Source organism: Alnus glutinosa, chromosome 5, assembly GCF_958979055.1.
Source record: "Alnus glutinosa chromosome 5, dhAlnGlut1.1, whole genome shotgun sequence".
In the NCBI taxonomy this organism is placed as follows: domain Eukaryota; kingdom Viridiplantae; phylum Streptophyta; class Magnoliopsida; order Fagales; family Betulaceae; genus Alnus; species Alnus glutinosa.
In genome coordinates this window covers 26612209-26630300 of record NC_084890.1, presented here as the reverse complement: position 1 = coordinate 26630300, position 18092 = coordinate 26612209, and the positions used below count along the sequence as shown (strand labels likewise).

Below are 18092 nucleotides of genomic sequence, written 5' to 3'. Positions count from 1 at the left end.
ATAAATTTACTTTATATGCCAAAATTGCAGAGTTAGAGATCAAGCAGCTTGTCTAAGATGCTAAGCTCACCAACTAGGGTTCAGAGGTCAAAAGTAGAATAAGTTTGGTAGCTACTTTGAACTGATATGCTATCCAATAAATCGTCTGAAGTTAATCTCATTCTTTTCCATGAAGTTAACCCTTTTCCATTCTTCTAGCTAACACTTTTCACTTTTCCCCAGTATTAGCTAAACTAAAAGCATCAAAAGGGTAAATTTTTCTTTTTCTCTTTCTTTCAAGGGATACATAGAAGAATATATCTTTGATCTCTCTACAAATCATGAGATGAAAAGAGCACCACGTACCAAGGCACTAAGCTCTATTTGAATGGTCTAAAATAGATGTCATTCTATCAATATTATAGAGTATATATTGTCTCATTACAGAATGTCCTGCTATTATATTTTTAACAGAAAAACAACAATAAATAGAAAAATATCACAAACTTGAAGGAAAGTCCAATGGTGGGAATTCTCTGGTCATTCAAATATCAGAGGACAGAAGGGTTAGGTGCAACCTCTCTCTTGTTGAGTAGTGTGGATCTTTCTTCATACAATCCATGTCCGTGATTCATGTCTTACTTTCCATTTTCGATGGAGGCTTTTTCAATCATCACATTTAATACATGCATATATATACACATACAGCCAGTCATTATCAATTTTTGGAGCCACAAATCATCGAAGGAAACTTCCCCAGAAAAGAGAGAAAGACAACACCGTCAAGGGACACGGGAAGTTGGCATTTTTTTTAAAAAAAATTTAAGTAATCAAATTAAAGAAGAACTACGATCAAGAACAACAGAGAAGCGCTGGGCAACCCAACAATAGGCTCGGAGAGTTGACATATTGGTCAATTAAAAAATTGATATCAACTGGATTAATTATGTTAGATTATCACTTATCATAAAAATTTAAGTTGGAATACGGTGAATTTGATTATTTAGTTAATATTCTAATACTCTCATTCACATGTGAAACCAAAAAACTTGTGAAATATTTTAACCGTACACAAAGGGTAAACTGTAAAGCCAAGGTTCAACTTCAAACCGGTCTCATATTGGGAAGATCGATGAGTAGGTCACATATACTGAGTGGTTTATAAAGACATTCATAGGTGCTAAGTTTTACATTGCTTATTTAATAGGTAAAACTTGGTTTGTTTTTAAGTGATTTAATAAAAGCTCTAAATTGATTAATCATTTTGAGAGTAATAGCACAGATGGGTCATTACAAATAGTATCAGAGCGGCCACCTAGTAACGCCACATGGTACTATAGCATTGCATGACATGGGGGGAGGAAAAAATTGCAACACCCCGGTTCTATATTGGAAAGATGAGTAGCCCACATAGAGTGTGTGGTTTATAAAGATACTCATGGGTGCTAAGTTTCACATTGCTTACTCACTGGGGAAACTCTAAATTGACTAGTCTTTTAATGGTGATAAAACAAATGTGACTAGCACTTTTCCTAAGTCATTATATATGTAACACCCCGGTCCTATATTGAAAAGATGAGTAGCCCACGTAGAGTGGGGGGTTTATAAAAATAGTTATGAGTGTTAAATCTCACATTGCCTAGTTATGTGAAACTGAGCTTTATAAGGAATTCTAAAAAAACTTCAAACTGACTAGCCCTTTTGAGATTATAATATTGGTCTGGCTAGAGTTTTTTCCCGGATCGATCGTTGCACAATACAATTATAATACCAGAAGGCCAGGCTAGTGATATTTGATCATCATAAGGCTTTTGTTGACTTAAATTGAATATATTTGAGCGAATTGAAGATCATGAGCAGTAGGGTTTCAATGGTGGGCAAGATGTTGCATAGTTGCATGATTTTGTCGTAAAATGGGTTGGACTTGGAGTGGGACATGTCGTAGGAGTATGTTTGAAGGGAATGCCTGGTGTGTCCCACTGCTACCCACCATTTTTTAGAACAATTAATGTCGGAGAAACGTTGAATTCCTGGAACTTTCCCAACACAAATTCAACAACAACAACAACAACAACGTCTATCTATATATTTTGGAAGATTGATGACCTTCAACTTCAAAGAAAAAGTAATCTCACATTTATTAAGCTGCCTGCTTAAATTTGACAACTTGTGTGATTTGTCAACTCTATATATATTTATATATTACTTTGACGGACGATTCCCTACTTATACGAAAAAAATATTTAAATATTTTAAAAAATTATTTAATTTATTGTATTCTTTATATATAAACCTAAATTTTGAGATAAATGATGATGTTATCATAATATCTTAAGAATTTCGTAATGAAATGGAGAATTAAAGAGAAAAGCGGAAGAAAGAGAGAAAATTGAGACAAATGATTTTAGGTGGTTCAATATTGTTGTTAATTAGATACCTACGTTCATAATCAGGGTAATTGCCCTAATGGCTATATTTTTCTCTTATTGCTTAATTGATCTTTACAATGAGTAATGCTATTTAGTAGATTATTATAAGACTGTCATACAATTTGATGAAGTAATAATGAAAATTTTCACGGCTACATCACTAAGTTGTATGACAATCGTATAGCAGTTTAACTTCGTACTAAATATAATTGTACTAACTTGTACAAATAAAAAAACAAAACCAATGACTGATTTGCACTGTCATGTCATCTTTGTTGTATGACAGTCGTATATATAACAGTTTACTAAATAGTATTACTCATAGGAAAAATATGGTAGGTGAATATTATACAAATAAGGTAATCAAATCACAATGATTACAATATATATATCACAAATATATAGAGAATAATCTAATAAGAAAATATAAACCCAAGTAATTAAACATATTCTAACAATATTAGACTGTAATAGTCTCAACTAAATCCAAGCTAAAATTTAGTTGTAATTGTATATATCTTGTTGGCACAACATCTTGGACCTACATGTAACCAAAGAGGCCCTTGGGATGCCATTTTTGCTCTTTTGGGGTCTCAATCTTTTGATTAGTTAGATATAATGATCAGGTAGCTAGGAAGGACCACTATGCCTACCAAAAGCTTTCCATTATTCAACACTATATATATTTCTTTGCTAAGTTTTCGGGCCTTCGATCTTATGAAATGATTATATATACTTGAAGCCACGTTTTCTAAACATATCCCTTCTTTTAAAGAAGTCATTATTCATATTCATAGTCCTCAATAATATCCCACTTTTCTGCTGAAAAAGTTAAGGTTGCTTTTATTGCCCATATATAAGAGAGACCTCGGCTTAATTGGAGGCTTAGACCTTTGCTTGTATAGTTGTCTGTTCGGAGAGAGAGAGAGAGAGAGAGAGAGAGAGAGAGAGGGGGGGGAGGGGAGGGAAGGACCACACTCCTAGCTAGTGCTCACTTTTAGGACCATGCCTCTAGTTGTCTTTACTCTCCAATCCAAAAGTTGATAAGGATTTTCAATAATTTGCTGTTTAAATTGTTAGTAGAAGAGTCTACAAAAAAGCCGGCCTAACCGGGATAGGATTGCTAGAGATCCCAATCCTATCTCCATGCACCAGTGATTTTCTCTTTTGAATATATCAGTTCATGTCAGTCTATAAAATCGTCATGTGTCTTTTAGAGTAAGATTTTTTCATTTGTATGTAAAAATCACATGAAATTATTAAAAAAATAAAAAATCATGTATTTTTCACATGCTCAAGAACACATGCATGATAGTCTGGTTTGAATTGGAGGAAATTCGATCTTATCCCGATTTGAAGGATTTTTTGGATTTATGCATTTTCACCTTATAAATATACTACACTACGTAGCATCACCCCTATTCACCTTTGAATTTGAATACTTAAGAATTATTTTCTCTAAAAATTGAGTCTTATGTCCAAAATTTAAGTTGATAGGAATAAGTGAATTTAATTATTTAATTAATATTTTTATACTCTCCTTCACATGTAAGCTTAATTTTTTTCATTAACAACTAAGGTCCAACACATGCAATATTTAACTAAAAATGGAAGATAAACTCCACTATTTTGATCAATACCATATTAAATTATCGCTTATTTCTAAAACTTAAGTAGATAGAATAAAGTAAATTAATTATTTAATTAATACTTTAACCAATAGTTCCAATTTTATTAGATGTCACCCCAAATAGCTTAGTTAATTTCCATCAAAATTCATTGTTTGTCGATCATTATAATTTAATAGAAGTAGTGTCTTATATTTTGTGGAAAAAATTAAAATGTTCCATGTTTGTTGAACATTGTATTAGATAAAACGAGGTTACAACGTTGTACGTATTAAATTTTAATTTCCATGTTTGTTGAACTTTTAGCCTCTAAATTTGTTGGAAAAAAAAAAAAACTACAATTTTTTTTTCCCTTTATTAATGAGGCCCTAAACAAAAAAAATGAAAACTTCAATTACCACCCATTATCTTTCATCACTTTTGCACGTTGTCAATGCGGAGCAAAATTGGTCATATTATATGATGGAATCAAAGAATGTCTAGGCAAGCTCAGATCGTGGAGTATTGAATATGTGAAGCGAAATGCCAATTATGCAGTTCATTTTTTTGCCCGAAAGGCAATTTCTTGTTTTATAGATAGAGTTTGGATTGAAGAAATTCTAACCTGTATTTATGGTATTGTAACCAAGGAGCAATGACTCCTGATGATTGAGTTTATCAATAAAGATAATTAAATTTGTTCAAAAAAAACTTTTGTAATCTCAAACCTTTAAACTTTAAAATGTGTCAATTTAAGGTCATAATCTTTCAATTGTTTGCAATGTCAACCCTTCCATCCAAATTCAATGTTAAATCCTAACGAAAAAAGTGAAATCTCCAAAATACCCTCATTTCTAAAAGGAAAAGGAAAAAAAAAAAAAAAAAAAAAAACGTTGCAAAAAATTGAAAGATTGTGACTCTAAATTGACAGATTTTAAAGTTTAAGGACATAATTGTAAAAGTGATAAATGATCAGGAATAGTGAGTTTCTTTTTTTTTTGAAAAAAAAAAAAAAATCAATATTGTTCGGCCTCCGTAAATTTATATTTCTAATTCTGTCTCCGGACATATGATCAAGTTGTCTCCACTAGGACCACTACTAATTCATGTATGGATGATGAAACATCACTCACCCACAATTTCAAAATAGGCTTCAAAATAGGCTTGAACAATTCAAAGTTGGTGTCACTTTAGCAAATATTGTGAGACAATCATGATGCCCATATGTAAATGGCTCTTTCGGGAGGCCAAGGTCACCATATGTTTCCAAAAAGAAGGGACCAGCATGCTACAACCCTATCATCATATATATCATATATATGAACCAAAGGACATGGTTATGTTTACCCTACAATCATATGCTCAATATATTGGATGACATCCACACATGATCTAATTATTGTTTCTTCCCATGGTATTGCAAAGTTTGTACCTTTTGCCTTGCCCTGATTAACTTTTATGGCTCAATTGTTTCTATCATTGTGGCTTTAATTTATTTTTAAAAAAACTTCACTTACATCCGTCGAAGTATAAGCGGTTTTGTAATTATAACTTCAAAGTTTAAAATGTTTTAATGTCGGTATCCTATATTTTAGTCATTTCTAGTTTCACCATTTTTTTTATTTTTATTTTTTGAAAAAAAATGAAAATTGTGGTAACCCAAGGCCATGTCGTGGCCCGTGGGTGAGTCCAAGGCACACATCTTTTGAATTTTATTTTATTTTTAAAAAAAATGGGGTACATTTAACAAAAAAAAAAATGATGAAATTAAAATGGACTAAAACATGGGATACCGACATTACAGATTTTTAAAGTTTGAAGTTTTGATTGCAAAACTAAAAGTGAAGTTTCCTCTTTCTTTTTCTGTACTCATTGTGTGCATGTACGACTAGTTCGGCTAAGAGTATTATTGTTTAAGTTTTTATTGTAAGTTTTCTTACAAACTGACACTGACAATCCATAATTGGTTAAATAATTTATACCATACACTCTTAATTATTTTACACATGATAAATTAATACGTCGGTTTGTAAAAAAATTATAGTACCCCGAACATTTTCCGACACCGTCTCTAAAGCCCTCCAAGTTGTGAGAGGATATGTTGGCCCGAAAGTGGCAGTTTCTTTTCTTTTCTTTTCTTCCCGTGATGGGTTTCTTCCAATTTGATGTGGGGATATTTATCTCTCTTTACATTATAAAGAGTTCAAAAGCACCTTTCGAGCTTTTAGGTTCCTCATGCAGGATCACAGATTGGCCTCTATATACCACTCTATAATTGTAAAAACAAAATGCACAAAGAGCAATTATTGATCTTTAAAGAGACCAAATTAACCCATGTGAAAAATGAAAGGAAGAAATTCACTTATAACCTTTGAACTTTCACTCATTTTAAAAGAAGGTGACTAAACTTTAAAATGTCTTAATTTAAGATATCCATTTTTCAGAAAGTTTCAATCTCAGTCATCCGTTAGAATTTTCCATAAAATCTTATCAAAATTTTCAAAATACCCCTGTGTTTATTTTTTTTTAAAATATATATATATAAAAATTTTCAAAGATTCAAGCATGGGTATTTTTGTAAGTTCTGTTAAATTCTAGCATTTTTTTTTTCCTAAAAAAATGGGTGTTTTGGAAATTTTGACAGAATTTAATAGAAAATTCTAATAGATGACTGAGATTGAAACTTTCTGAAAAATAGATACCCTAAATTGTGACGTTTTAAAGTTTATGTACATTTTTTTCCAAAATGAAATGTACCACTTGGAGATGCATATCATGATTTTATTAAGAGTAATGCTAAAATGAAAAGTCATGTTTTTCTTGTATCCTCCTAAAATTGACGCGACTTTCAAAATTGTCATTGGATCAAAATCCAATAGTAGTTTATCACAAATTCAATAATAATTTTAAAAGTCATTCAATTTTAAGAGAATATCCAAAAAAAGACATGAATTTTCCTTCTAACATTACTCTTTTGTTAAAAGAAAATAATAGGCAGATGAATTGGAAGAGTTTGCTGCGAGAAAAATGGAGGTTAATTAAAGACTTTATTTATTATCCATTGTCTCAGGTACCCACTAGTTAAGACTCATTTAGATTTCATCACTATTGTTGCTCCTCTTTTATAAGGAAGATTAGAACACGTGTCCCAATTTGAACGAACCAGTTGCAACTAGCTAGGACAAATCCCTATCATCTAACTCGGCCATTTCCCCACAAATTAAGGCAATTAATCACTAAGCAAGATGTTAATATACAACAGTAAATAGGGGCGGACTTAGGTAACAGGTTGGGAGGCTGATGAAGCCCTCCCCCAAATTTTTTAAATTACTCTTAAAAATCTATATTTCTATAAGGCGGACTCTCGAAAGTTGTTAGAGTTGTTTTCTCACAAGTGATAAGTTTGAAAGAAATGATTGTTGTACAACTCTTGACACAATTCTTGTGCAATTCCAATAACTTTTTTTCGAACTAATTATTGAATCTGTTTTGCTACAGGTGGGTAGAACATTCACAGCAGCTTCCCTACAGGGGATCTGTTCTCTAAGTTTTAGGAAAAATTTTTAAAAAAGTTACAAAAACCTAGGCTTGGCAATTTTGATATGACCCGCAAATCTGACACAAATATATAGGGTTTGGGTTTAGGCTATAACCCGTTTATGACCCGTCAACCCGTTTATGACCCACCAACCTGTTTATGATACGTTTATGACCCTTTTATAACCCATCAACCCGTTTATAACATATTTATGAAGCGATAATTACACATTTTTTTTACCAAATTAGTTAAATGGGTTGACACGCTAACCCGATGGGTTGACACGCCAACTAAATGGGTTGACATGGCAACTCGAATTGCCAAGCCTACAAAAACCCTTCCGCAACAGCTTCCCTAAAATTTTCGTTTCCCTGGGAAGTGAAATTCACTTCCCATTCAATTGTTTATTCCAAAAATATATTATCTCTCTCCTACTTTATCTTCTTTTTCCTACTTTTAATTAAAATAAAAGTAAAAAAGTAATATTTTAATGATATAGGGAAAAATAAATGGAAGTTGATGTGATGTGTTTTTTGATAAGGAAGTAAAAAGTAGTTTTATTCCTTATATTTAGGAAAAATGGTTGGGTAGCTGCTGTGAATGCATGCTCTAAATATTCAATAGTTGATCTTGTAAAAAAAAGTTGTACAAGAGTTATGCAAAAGTTATAAACGTATTATATCTCATATATATGATCGACATGCATATAGTAGTCTACTAAATAACATTTTACGGTTTTCATATCTTTTCGAGTAAAGAAGAGCGCGCTTCAATATCATCCACTAATGGATGACACATCTATTTAGTGGTGAAGTGGATTGTCATGGATGTCAAAATCTATATGCAAGTAGCGACCTTTTCAATTTCTTTTCCCAAAGGGAAAATCAAGATATCGCTTTAGGACGAGGATGATAATCCCTAGCAAATCCTATGCATATATATATATATGCCTTCTCATCCACTCAATTTCTAGTAGTTGATGTGTCATAATTTAATGTTATTCATTAGAATGACAGTGGAATTGATATATATATTATTATAATTAATAAGTGGTCCTAAATCAAATCCAAATATAGTGAATTAACCTAAACCTCTCAAAGTTTAAGGTTATAGAAAATAAGGAATTTAATTATTAAATTAATATTTTAACATGTTTACCTAGAGATCAGGTTCATCTGAAAATAGTTCATATTCTTTTTAAGACATGATCATATCAGATCGCCAAGTGAATCATTGCAAATACCGAAGAAGTTTATAACGAAGAGATAGAAATGCTATTTCTTCCTCTCTTATTCATATTCTATTTATCTCTATCTATTTTTTAAAAATTTAATAATTAAATATATATATATATATATATATATATATATATATATATATATATATATATATATATATATATATATATATATATATATATATATATATATATATATATATATATATATATATATATGACTCACATGTAAATTCACGGATCAATTGTTGGTTTAAAAAAAAAAGATGGGTATATTAGAGATCAATAAGAAACAGGAGAAAGATCAAAGAATAAGAAGATGATAATTTTACGGGCGGTTCGATGTTGGATACCTACGTCTATGGAAAAGCCCAAAAGGAATACACATCTTGCTCTTATTCTTAATGAAACTTACAATACAAAATACGCATATTTATAGAAGAATTGAAGTAGCTAAATAAAGTTAACGATAAGTATGGTAATTTTTTATTACTATATTTCAATTTGATTACGATCAATCCTCTAAAATATAATTATCGTATTATATATATATATATAGAACCAAACTATAATTGAATGGAGAGAGATTATTTACTGCATTATTTTATTTCAAAAACCCAAATCCAATAAAATGGAATGAGTTTAACAAGTGTTTAATTTCTTTTATTTACAGATGATCGACGAGTCTAATACAATAAAACAGCATCTCGATCAATCATGTGATTGCACGTACGTACTACTACTACTACTAAATTATAATTATAGGATCGACGAGGTTGTGGTAAATTAGGTTGTCATTAATTTGTGTCTGTAGTACTATCAAATTAGTACGGACGTGATCACGGCAATTGTATATATAAGTTCCGATCCTGTCGTCCCTTCACCCATGCATGAAAGTATGTACGTGAGACTCCCCATGCCTTGCAATTAATCCATTAACACATGCCACAACGTGCGGCTGTTTTCTATTTAATGGTGCTTTTAATTATCAGATCTAACCCCCCCCTCTCTCTCTCTCTCTCTCTATATATATATATGCAGAACTGCACATGAACATGGTGTATATATATATATATATATATATATATATATATATATATATATATATATATATATATATATATATATATATATATATGATATCTGGAAGGAATACAGTTTGTTTATTTTATATGGAATTGTGGGAAATGATCGATGCCCTTGTTTAGATATATATAATAACTGCTCTGCGAAAGATATACACGACACTTTTAGATCGAGTCGGTATGGACAGTTGATCGAAGATGCAAGCGAAGATGGCGCTCAAAGGTTTTAAATTGCAATATCTAAGGCACTTCAACAATCTTTGGAGTAGATATATATGAATGGAAGATTAACCCGTCTTTATTGGTGATATTGTATTTGTTGAGCAAGATGCAATTATAGACGCCCACACGTATAGATATAATAATTGCTTAGAGACAATTCAATAAATGGAATTATATAAGGTGATTGATTAAACCAAATAAATTAAATCTGGCATTTAGTGAAAAATAATTGGATCTTATTCCATTCAATCACAATTTGATAGGCACTCATCACCCAACTTATTCTATCATTTATACTACAAATTCCAGCTACACCCACATCAAATCATTCTATACATCATTAGCATCCTGGCTTAATTATATATTCTAATAGCAATTTACTCAAATCAAATCCATCAATCTGATTATTTTAAGGGTTATTAACAGGTTGTATTAACAGCTCATTACAAATCAAGTGATGCATATATGGTTGACTCCATGCCATGATATCTAGTTGTCATGGGGGATACAAATTTTTGGTAAATATATATATATATATTAACAAGAAAATTATCAAAGAATATATATATAATGCAGACCAAGAGCATACATTTTGTTCATTTTTCTTTATCTTTTTACTAAAGATGCAAACTTTGTCTAATCTTAGGCAAACAGGAAGTTATTGTTTAATTACATAAAGAAGATAAAGATGAAGTCCTTCTGCTAGCTTGTTAATTAAATAATTTAAATTTGTCAATTACTGGGGTTTACACTTTAAGAAAGTAAGATTCGTCTTTTTAAAAATAAAGAAATTAAAGTAGCATATCAAATATATGTGGATGACCCTTTATAAATAATAACTTTGGTAGTTTATGTAAAAACAAAGACCCAAATATTTTTCGGTATTTGGCTTATATGGAAAACGGCCGGCGGCTTCCGACAACCTTTAACGGCGGTCCGGTGAAATATATATGGCAATTTGAGAATGAGATGTTCAAATTCGAAAAATAGTTTGCAATTTTTTGAAAAGCTAAACCATTTTACGAAAATTAAAGAAGTTTTTCTTGACTGTTATCTTCCGTCGTCGCATCAAACACTAGAAAATACAGAGAATATTTTTCAAAAATCATTTTAAATTGAAAAAGATAAAGCCTTAGACGAGACAAGCACAACTGAATCAGTGATAGATCAATCTCTTAGAACATTCATATCCGGTCTTTCAAACATTTTTTCTTCTTCTTCAAATTTTGAAGAACCACACCTTCAAATCGATCACCATACGTTCTACTCTTTTTCATCCTTCATTTTAAAGAAAATGTTGGAAATCCTTCATATTTTATTTATTTATTTTTCTCTTTTTAACTAATAAAAAAAAAAACCCTAGATCTTCATAGTACTCTCATCTCTCTCCAGAAACTTGAATATTTTAATGGAATAAAGAATAAAGTAGGGGAAAAAGAAAGAAAGAAAGAAAAAGAATCCATGGGATGGAGATTTTTTTTTTTTCTTTTCAAAATGATTCTTTAAATTAAAATAGAAAATTTGGGATTGTTGTTGTTCTAAATACTCTCATAAGATTCATTAAAAAAAATTTGAATTAATTGGAATCTGATTGTTGAGCTGTTTAGCTCTAGCTACCACGAGTGTGGGCCAAAGGTTGGCAAAATGTCATCGGCCTGAATGAAGTGGTTAGATACTTGGCTTGGCCGACTCCCCTCTATGGCTGCAATTTTAGTATTAAAAGATTGAAATGAGATCAAAACAAGAGAGAGCTTCTATAGCCATAGAAGAGAAAAAGGGCACCCTCTTTTCTTATTTCTTTATTCGTAGGAGACCATAACAGAATTTAAATTACACTCTTTCATACTAACCCAATTAAGTTCTCTAAGCACCTTGCCTGCCTTAGAATCAAATGAATTAATTATTTTTAAACTAAGTTTACCACATCACTTGACGGCTGCCAACCAACACCTATAGGGCCCCAACTGTTCTCTCATAGGGTCATTGTAAAAAGAGAAGAAAAGGTAAATACTTGAATGTATAAGCTTTCAACTTTTTCGGACATTTCATAGAAGCTTGGCTGCGACCGAATCGGGTTTAGGGTACGGGTTATAATTTGGGTTCATGTCGTGTCGAATCATACATATATGATTATATGAGTCGACACGAATATGATCCATTTACTTAATTGGGTCAAACTTTCAATTCTGACATAGCTCATATAATTCGTTTAATAACTCAACTTCTTATTGTATATCCAATCAAAATAATATTACAGTTCAATAAAGATCATTTAAATAAACAAACATGTGACAATTGAAAAAAAAAAAAACAAAGATTGCATTCTATCAAATAGCATGATAAAGCTTCATCATAAAGTATCCACATTAGTTAATAACATAATTAAAGGATTTCAGATATATGGTTAGGGTTTTTAGGTGTAAAAATGCAATTTAATAATACGAGTTATACAGGTTAAATGGATTGGCACGAATTTGACACGTTTGTAATTGAGTCTTATCGGGTCAAACCGTTTTGATCCGAACCCTAATCGTATAATTCTGTATCTTATTCGTATCAAGTTTGTAGGTCATGTCAAACATTATCGACTTAATTTAGGAATTGCAGAATCATTCATTTGAGGGGGCTAATTATTAGGTCTTTGAATCTTTTGGTTCATGGCACAGCGTTGGGCTAGTGAATTGTTTTCTAAAATGCAAATTGGGTGAGGAAACACTAAGCCCATCCAACTTGCCTAGTTGCGACCTCACCCCACCCACCACCATCAAGTCCCAATAGCCTATTCACCCACATCCTGCTGGCTGCGACCGTCGGTACCTAAAAGTCAATTAGGACCATCTTTTTGGTGTTTGTATATTATAGATAAGACAAAGGGTATCCTTGAAACAAATTAATTCCAAATTGCATTCCTATTGTAACTTTTTGCCTCAACCCTTAAGATAATGTATCCTCAAAAGAAACCTTCCCTTTTTTTTTTTTTTTAAAGACTCCAACTCTTTTACATGATAAACATAAAAGACAGTCAATTTTTTACACGACTCGAGTACTCAATACCAAATTAGTGAATTAGAGTTTTATATAATCGGATTCAGGTCAATTCGAGCTAACCCGAATTAACCCATTTAATAAATAGGTCAATCACAGATCAACTCGCTTAACCCATGGTCAAATCGCATAATCGGTATCAATTTTTTTTTACAACTAAAAAACAAAACCCTTAAAAGGCTAAAGTTCATATAATTTTTTTTATTTTTTTTTCCATTTAAATTCATGTATAGGTCGAAATGAATCGAGTTGAGATCAATCAAAAAATGCATGTTTATTAATTGAGTTATGTGGCGTCCGGTCGGGTCAAGTCCACTCAAAATGATATGTTTCTTAAATAGATTATGCGGGTCGTGTCGGATCAGCACTTTATTTAAATGAATCGTATAAAAGTTTATGAGTTCGATCTCTTTAACGAAATGGATTAGATTCAAGTTGACCCATATCGAATTGACCTGTAATTCGATTCGAACGGACAGCACGAACCCTAAATAAAGTCATACAAATTGGCACTGAACAGAACAAAATTACAGTAAAAACATATTTTGCTTGATAGGGATTATGAATGAGATAAGAATTATGAGCAGAAAAGGGAAAAGAAGAGATTAAAATGAGTGGGAATATAGAAAGAGAAAGTGAAAGAAACTGAAAAACCAAACGAAGGCTACGAGGCTACAAGCCAACAGCACTCACTCACACACAAAGCACAACACCATCCAACCTTTTTTCCCGTAACGCGCCTAAGATCCTCTCTCTCTCTCTCCGCTCTTATTCCTTCAACAACCCCCCTTTCCCTTACCTTCAGTCTCTGTCTTCTCCTTCTCCATCTTTGACACGCTTTCTCTGAGTTCATACCTCCTCCACATCTCCAATCGCTGCAATAACCAAATATAAAAGATTGGGATTTTTTCAGAGGGTCTTATCATCTACCAGATCTAACGCAGACGCCCATCTCAGCCACAGAATAGACCCTTCTTTCTGGCTCTCGTTCTCATCGGATAGATCCAAACCCAGAAAGGATAAAGTGAAAACAATGTCACAGGCTTTCTCAGATGACAATTTCATCGACCACTTCGACCGATTACCGGACTCCCTCCTCCTCCTCGTCTTCAACAAGATCGGAGACGTGAAGGCTCTCGGCCGCTGCTGCGTGGTGTCGCGGCGCTTCCATTCGCTTGTTCCGCAGGTCGAGAACGTGGTGGTGCGGGTCGACTGCGTTATCTCCGACGATGACTCGTCCTCTTCCTCTTCCCCTTCTTCGGCTGAGAAATCGCGCAATCCCTTTTCCAATCTCTTCCGCTTCGTCTTCTTGGGCACCATCGTCAAGCCCTTCCAGTTTCTGACCCAGTTCCTTGGCGGACCCAAGAGGGTCTCGTCGTCTTCCGGGTCGCCGGGCTCTTCCTCGTCGCTGTCCCTCGCCGATGACGGAGACTCCGACCAGGGCGCCGTGACCCATCACTCACCGACCCAGGTCCTCAAAAACTTCGAAGAGGTTCGGTTCCTCCGGATCGAGCTTCCCAGCGGCGAGCTGGGCATCGAAGACGGTGTTTTGCTCAAGTGGAGGGCCGATTTCGGGTCCACGCTCGACAATTGCGTGATTCTCGGTGCGTCGTCGGTGGTCCTCAAGGCGAAGATTCCGAACGACAATGCCACAGATGGGTCTTGCGCGAATAGCAATGGAAGTGACGATAACGGAAGCATACCCGAGTCGTTTTACACGAATGGGGGTCTGAAACTGCGCGTAGTTTGGACGATCAGCTCGTTGATCGCGGCCTCGGCGAGGCACTACTTGCTCCAGCCGATCATTTCGGAACACAAAACGCTGGACAATCTGGTGCTGACAGACGCGGATGGGCAGGGCGTTTTATGCATGAACAGGGACCAGCTCGAGGAGCTGAGGGTGAAGCCCCTCTCGGCCTCATCGGCGTCGAAGAGGACCCAAGTGCCTGCGCTCAACATGCGGCTCTGGTACGCGCCGCACCTGGAGCTGCCCGGTGGGATGGTTCTGAAGGGCGCGACGCTGGTGGCAATTCGGCCGAGTGAGCAGTCGGTGGTTAGGAAGGAGGTGTCCGATGTGTCGTGGGTTTCGACGGCCTTTGAGGAGCCCTACGGAACTGCGGCGAAGATGCTGGTGAAGAGGCGGACTTACTGTCTTGAGATGAACTCCTTCTGAATGCGAGCGATGGGATCTGAGGTAAATTTTGCGTCTATTGTTAGTGGTAGTGAAGAGAATTGAGTTTCTTTTTGGCTCGAATCGTGTGGTGTTGATTGGGTTTTGTGTAATGCTAATTGGGTTTGAATGATTATAGAGTGGATAGTTCATGCGTTAACCATCTGAAGGCGTTAGCCAGGAAACAATCACAGTTTATATGATAGATGGAAGACATGTTTGATTAGATAGTATTTTTGGCTTTGCATATGGTCTTGTTGTTCATGTGATGGATCTTTCAATATTAAAGAATCCTAAGTTTTGGCAATCTTAAATTTTACTAAGCTTCTAGTGTGGTTATAGGGAGAGCTCATTGTTTTGAGTAAGGTAGGCACTTGATTGTTTATGGGAGGTGGAGAATCAGAAAACAAATATTGTAATGGTTATGATATAAATGAAAAAGTAGCGCAATATGTATTGGTTAAATATCTGGAATAAAAGTTGCACATAATATAAATGTGTCTGTGTCTGTCGTTCATCACTTGATTCTACATATGCTGCAGTTTCCTGCATTGTTTTTGGGTTTTAAATTTATGGTTTTTGTCTCTTTCTTATTTTTTTATTGAATAAATAAATCTGAGGTTACTCATGAAGTATTCTGTACACTCTTCTCTTACTATGAAACAGGGTTTTCCAGGGAAAGCACAATCATTCAAGAGGTGGTGGAATTTACTTGTTTTTGGCAAAGAAAGAATTAGAAGACACAATTTTGCGTTGCGAGTATCTCAAGTTGGGTGCCAATCCATCTTGCTTTGAACTGCCACTGAAACACCAATCCTTGCTTATTAAACACGCGCTGCTAATCTCTCACCCCTGGTGCTTGAGGTGATGGTGGAACTGCATCTGCTGGTGTTTTAAATTTAAGGCATGTGCTTGTAAGAGTGCAAACATGCAACTAAATGCTGTTGTAAGATCTTTCAGTTTGTAGTCATTTACTTTCTTCAATCGTCTCTCTGTATGTGAATATTGTAGGTACAAATACGTTATGCTCCTGTTATACTTATAGAGCAATGTACTGTGCTTTATGCTTCAAATGATTTACAGTTTAAATCACCCATAGCAGTGGTAAAATGGCATTTGCATTTCTCTGCTCTTCATCCCTCTTAAGTGCTTTTAGATGACTTAATTGGAATACGTGGACTTTGGGCGGGGTTGGGAGAGTAAAGCAGGTCTAGTGCAGGAGCATGTGTTGTGATATGGCTCTAATAATTGTGTAGCAGGATTATTGAAGCCATAGTGAAGTCTTGAAGCTTTTCTTTCTTTGGGATGCATAAGATATTATGTTACTGCTTCACAGGATCAGAAGATGTTAGCTCAACATACGAGGTTCCTAACTATGGTGTGTTTGGAACACAATAAAGCTTTACCAAATCATGAGCTCCATCTGCTTCTTGGTAAAAAATGAGTTGTGAGATGATTGGTCATTGTGTCTTTTGGTCTTCTGCTGTTCTTTGAATAAAATTGCTTTGGATTATTGAAGCCATAGTGAAGTCTTGAAGCTTTTCCTTCTTTAGGATGCATAAGATAGCATGTCACTGCTTCACAGAATAAAAAGATTTTAGTTAGACATTGGAGGTGTTCCTAACTATGGTGTTTTTGGAGAATTTGGATCCACTACAATTTTCGATCTGCCGCCTTGTAGGGAGCCGGGGTAATAACAGGATCCCCAATTTTAGGGATCCCGGTCCCGGTCCATTTTTGGAACCCAATAAAGCTTTACCAAATCATGAGCTCCATCTGCTTCCAGGTAAAAAAATGAGTTGTGAGATATGGCTTGACAAAGGCTGGTGCCGGTCCATTTTTGGAACCCAATAAAGCTTACCAAATCATGAGCTCCATCTGCTTCCAGGTAAAAAAATGAGTTGTGAGATATGGCTTGACAAAGGCTGGTGATAGGAACTCAGCAGTGCAGGTATAGGTGAAGGTGGAGGCTGCCCTGCCTTTGTCTCATCTTTTGTTCCAATGCTCTTTAGCTGCCCACGTTACACCTGACATCTCATCCAACGCATTGATGGTGTGATGGGTTTTCACAGAATTCACTCTCACCTAACCTCTTTTCTACACTACAAATATGAATTGGTTTCTCGTTTTTCTACTGAAGCATAACGAATCCAGCATTCAGTTAATGCTCCCCAAAAGATATTTAATTCGCTCGGCTGCCATCTTTCTTTTGCTGTTTTCGTTGAAGCAATTATACAAACATGCAATCTGCCATATTCATTGACGACGGACAGACCATATTTTGCCTCTGCTCCAGATACAGTTCAGAAACAACCATCACATCCACTAATCCACATGCAAATTACTGATGTCCTTCCCTGCTCAGGCCAAGTCAATGCTCGTTGCAGTGCAGTTGTCATTTAGCTAAGCAGGTTGTGTCGTCTAATTTCTAAAGTTATTTGGACCATCAATGGTCAAGGCCAGCTGGTCTACTTCGAGCATATTCCAATTCAGGAAAATGCCATTTTTACGAACTTTCACCTCACATGGATTTTACAGAGTTTCAGGTTTTTAAAAATCAGGAAAATTCAAGACGATATTATTTAAGATCTTTCTAAAACATGTGTGACATAATATTATTTTTCTGCCGTCTACTTGGAGTGGTAATTGGTGTTCGCGTTTCAGGTTTGGATCGTGCCGAGACATGAATATAAGACTACTGTATAGGTCAGCTATAACCCGATTCATTAATTAAACAAGCTAGACGCTTCAACATTAACCCATTAATTTTGTGTTGGGTA

General features: G+C 34.5%; 1 protein-coding gene across 1 annotated transcript; it reads left to right on the top strand.

The window, feature by feature from the left end:
- Positions 1 to 13821: 13821 nt before the first annotated feature.
- On the top strand, positions 13822 to 16404 carry LOC133868347 (F-box protein At5g46170). Its single transcript, XM_062305217.1, has 2 exons — positions 13822 to 15336; positions 15979 to 16404. Exon 1 carries the CDS (start codon positions 14176 to 14178, stop codon positions 15313 to 15315), a length of 1140 nt encoding a protein of 379 aa, XP_062161201.1. The 5' UTR covers positions 13822 to 14175; the 3' UTR covers positions 15316 to 15336; positions 15979 to 16404.
- The last annotated feature ends 1688 nt before the right edge of the window (positions 16405 to 18092 follow it).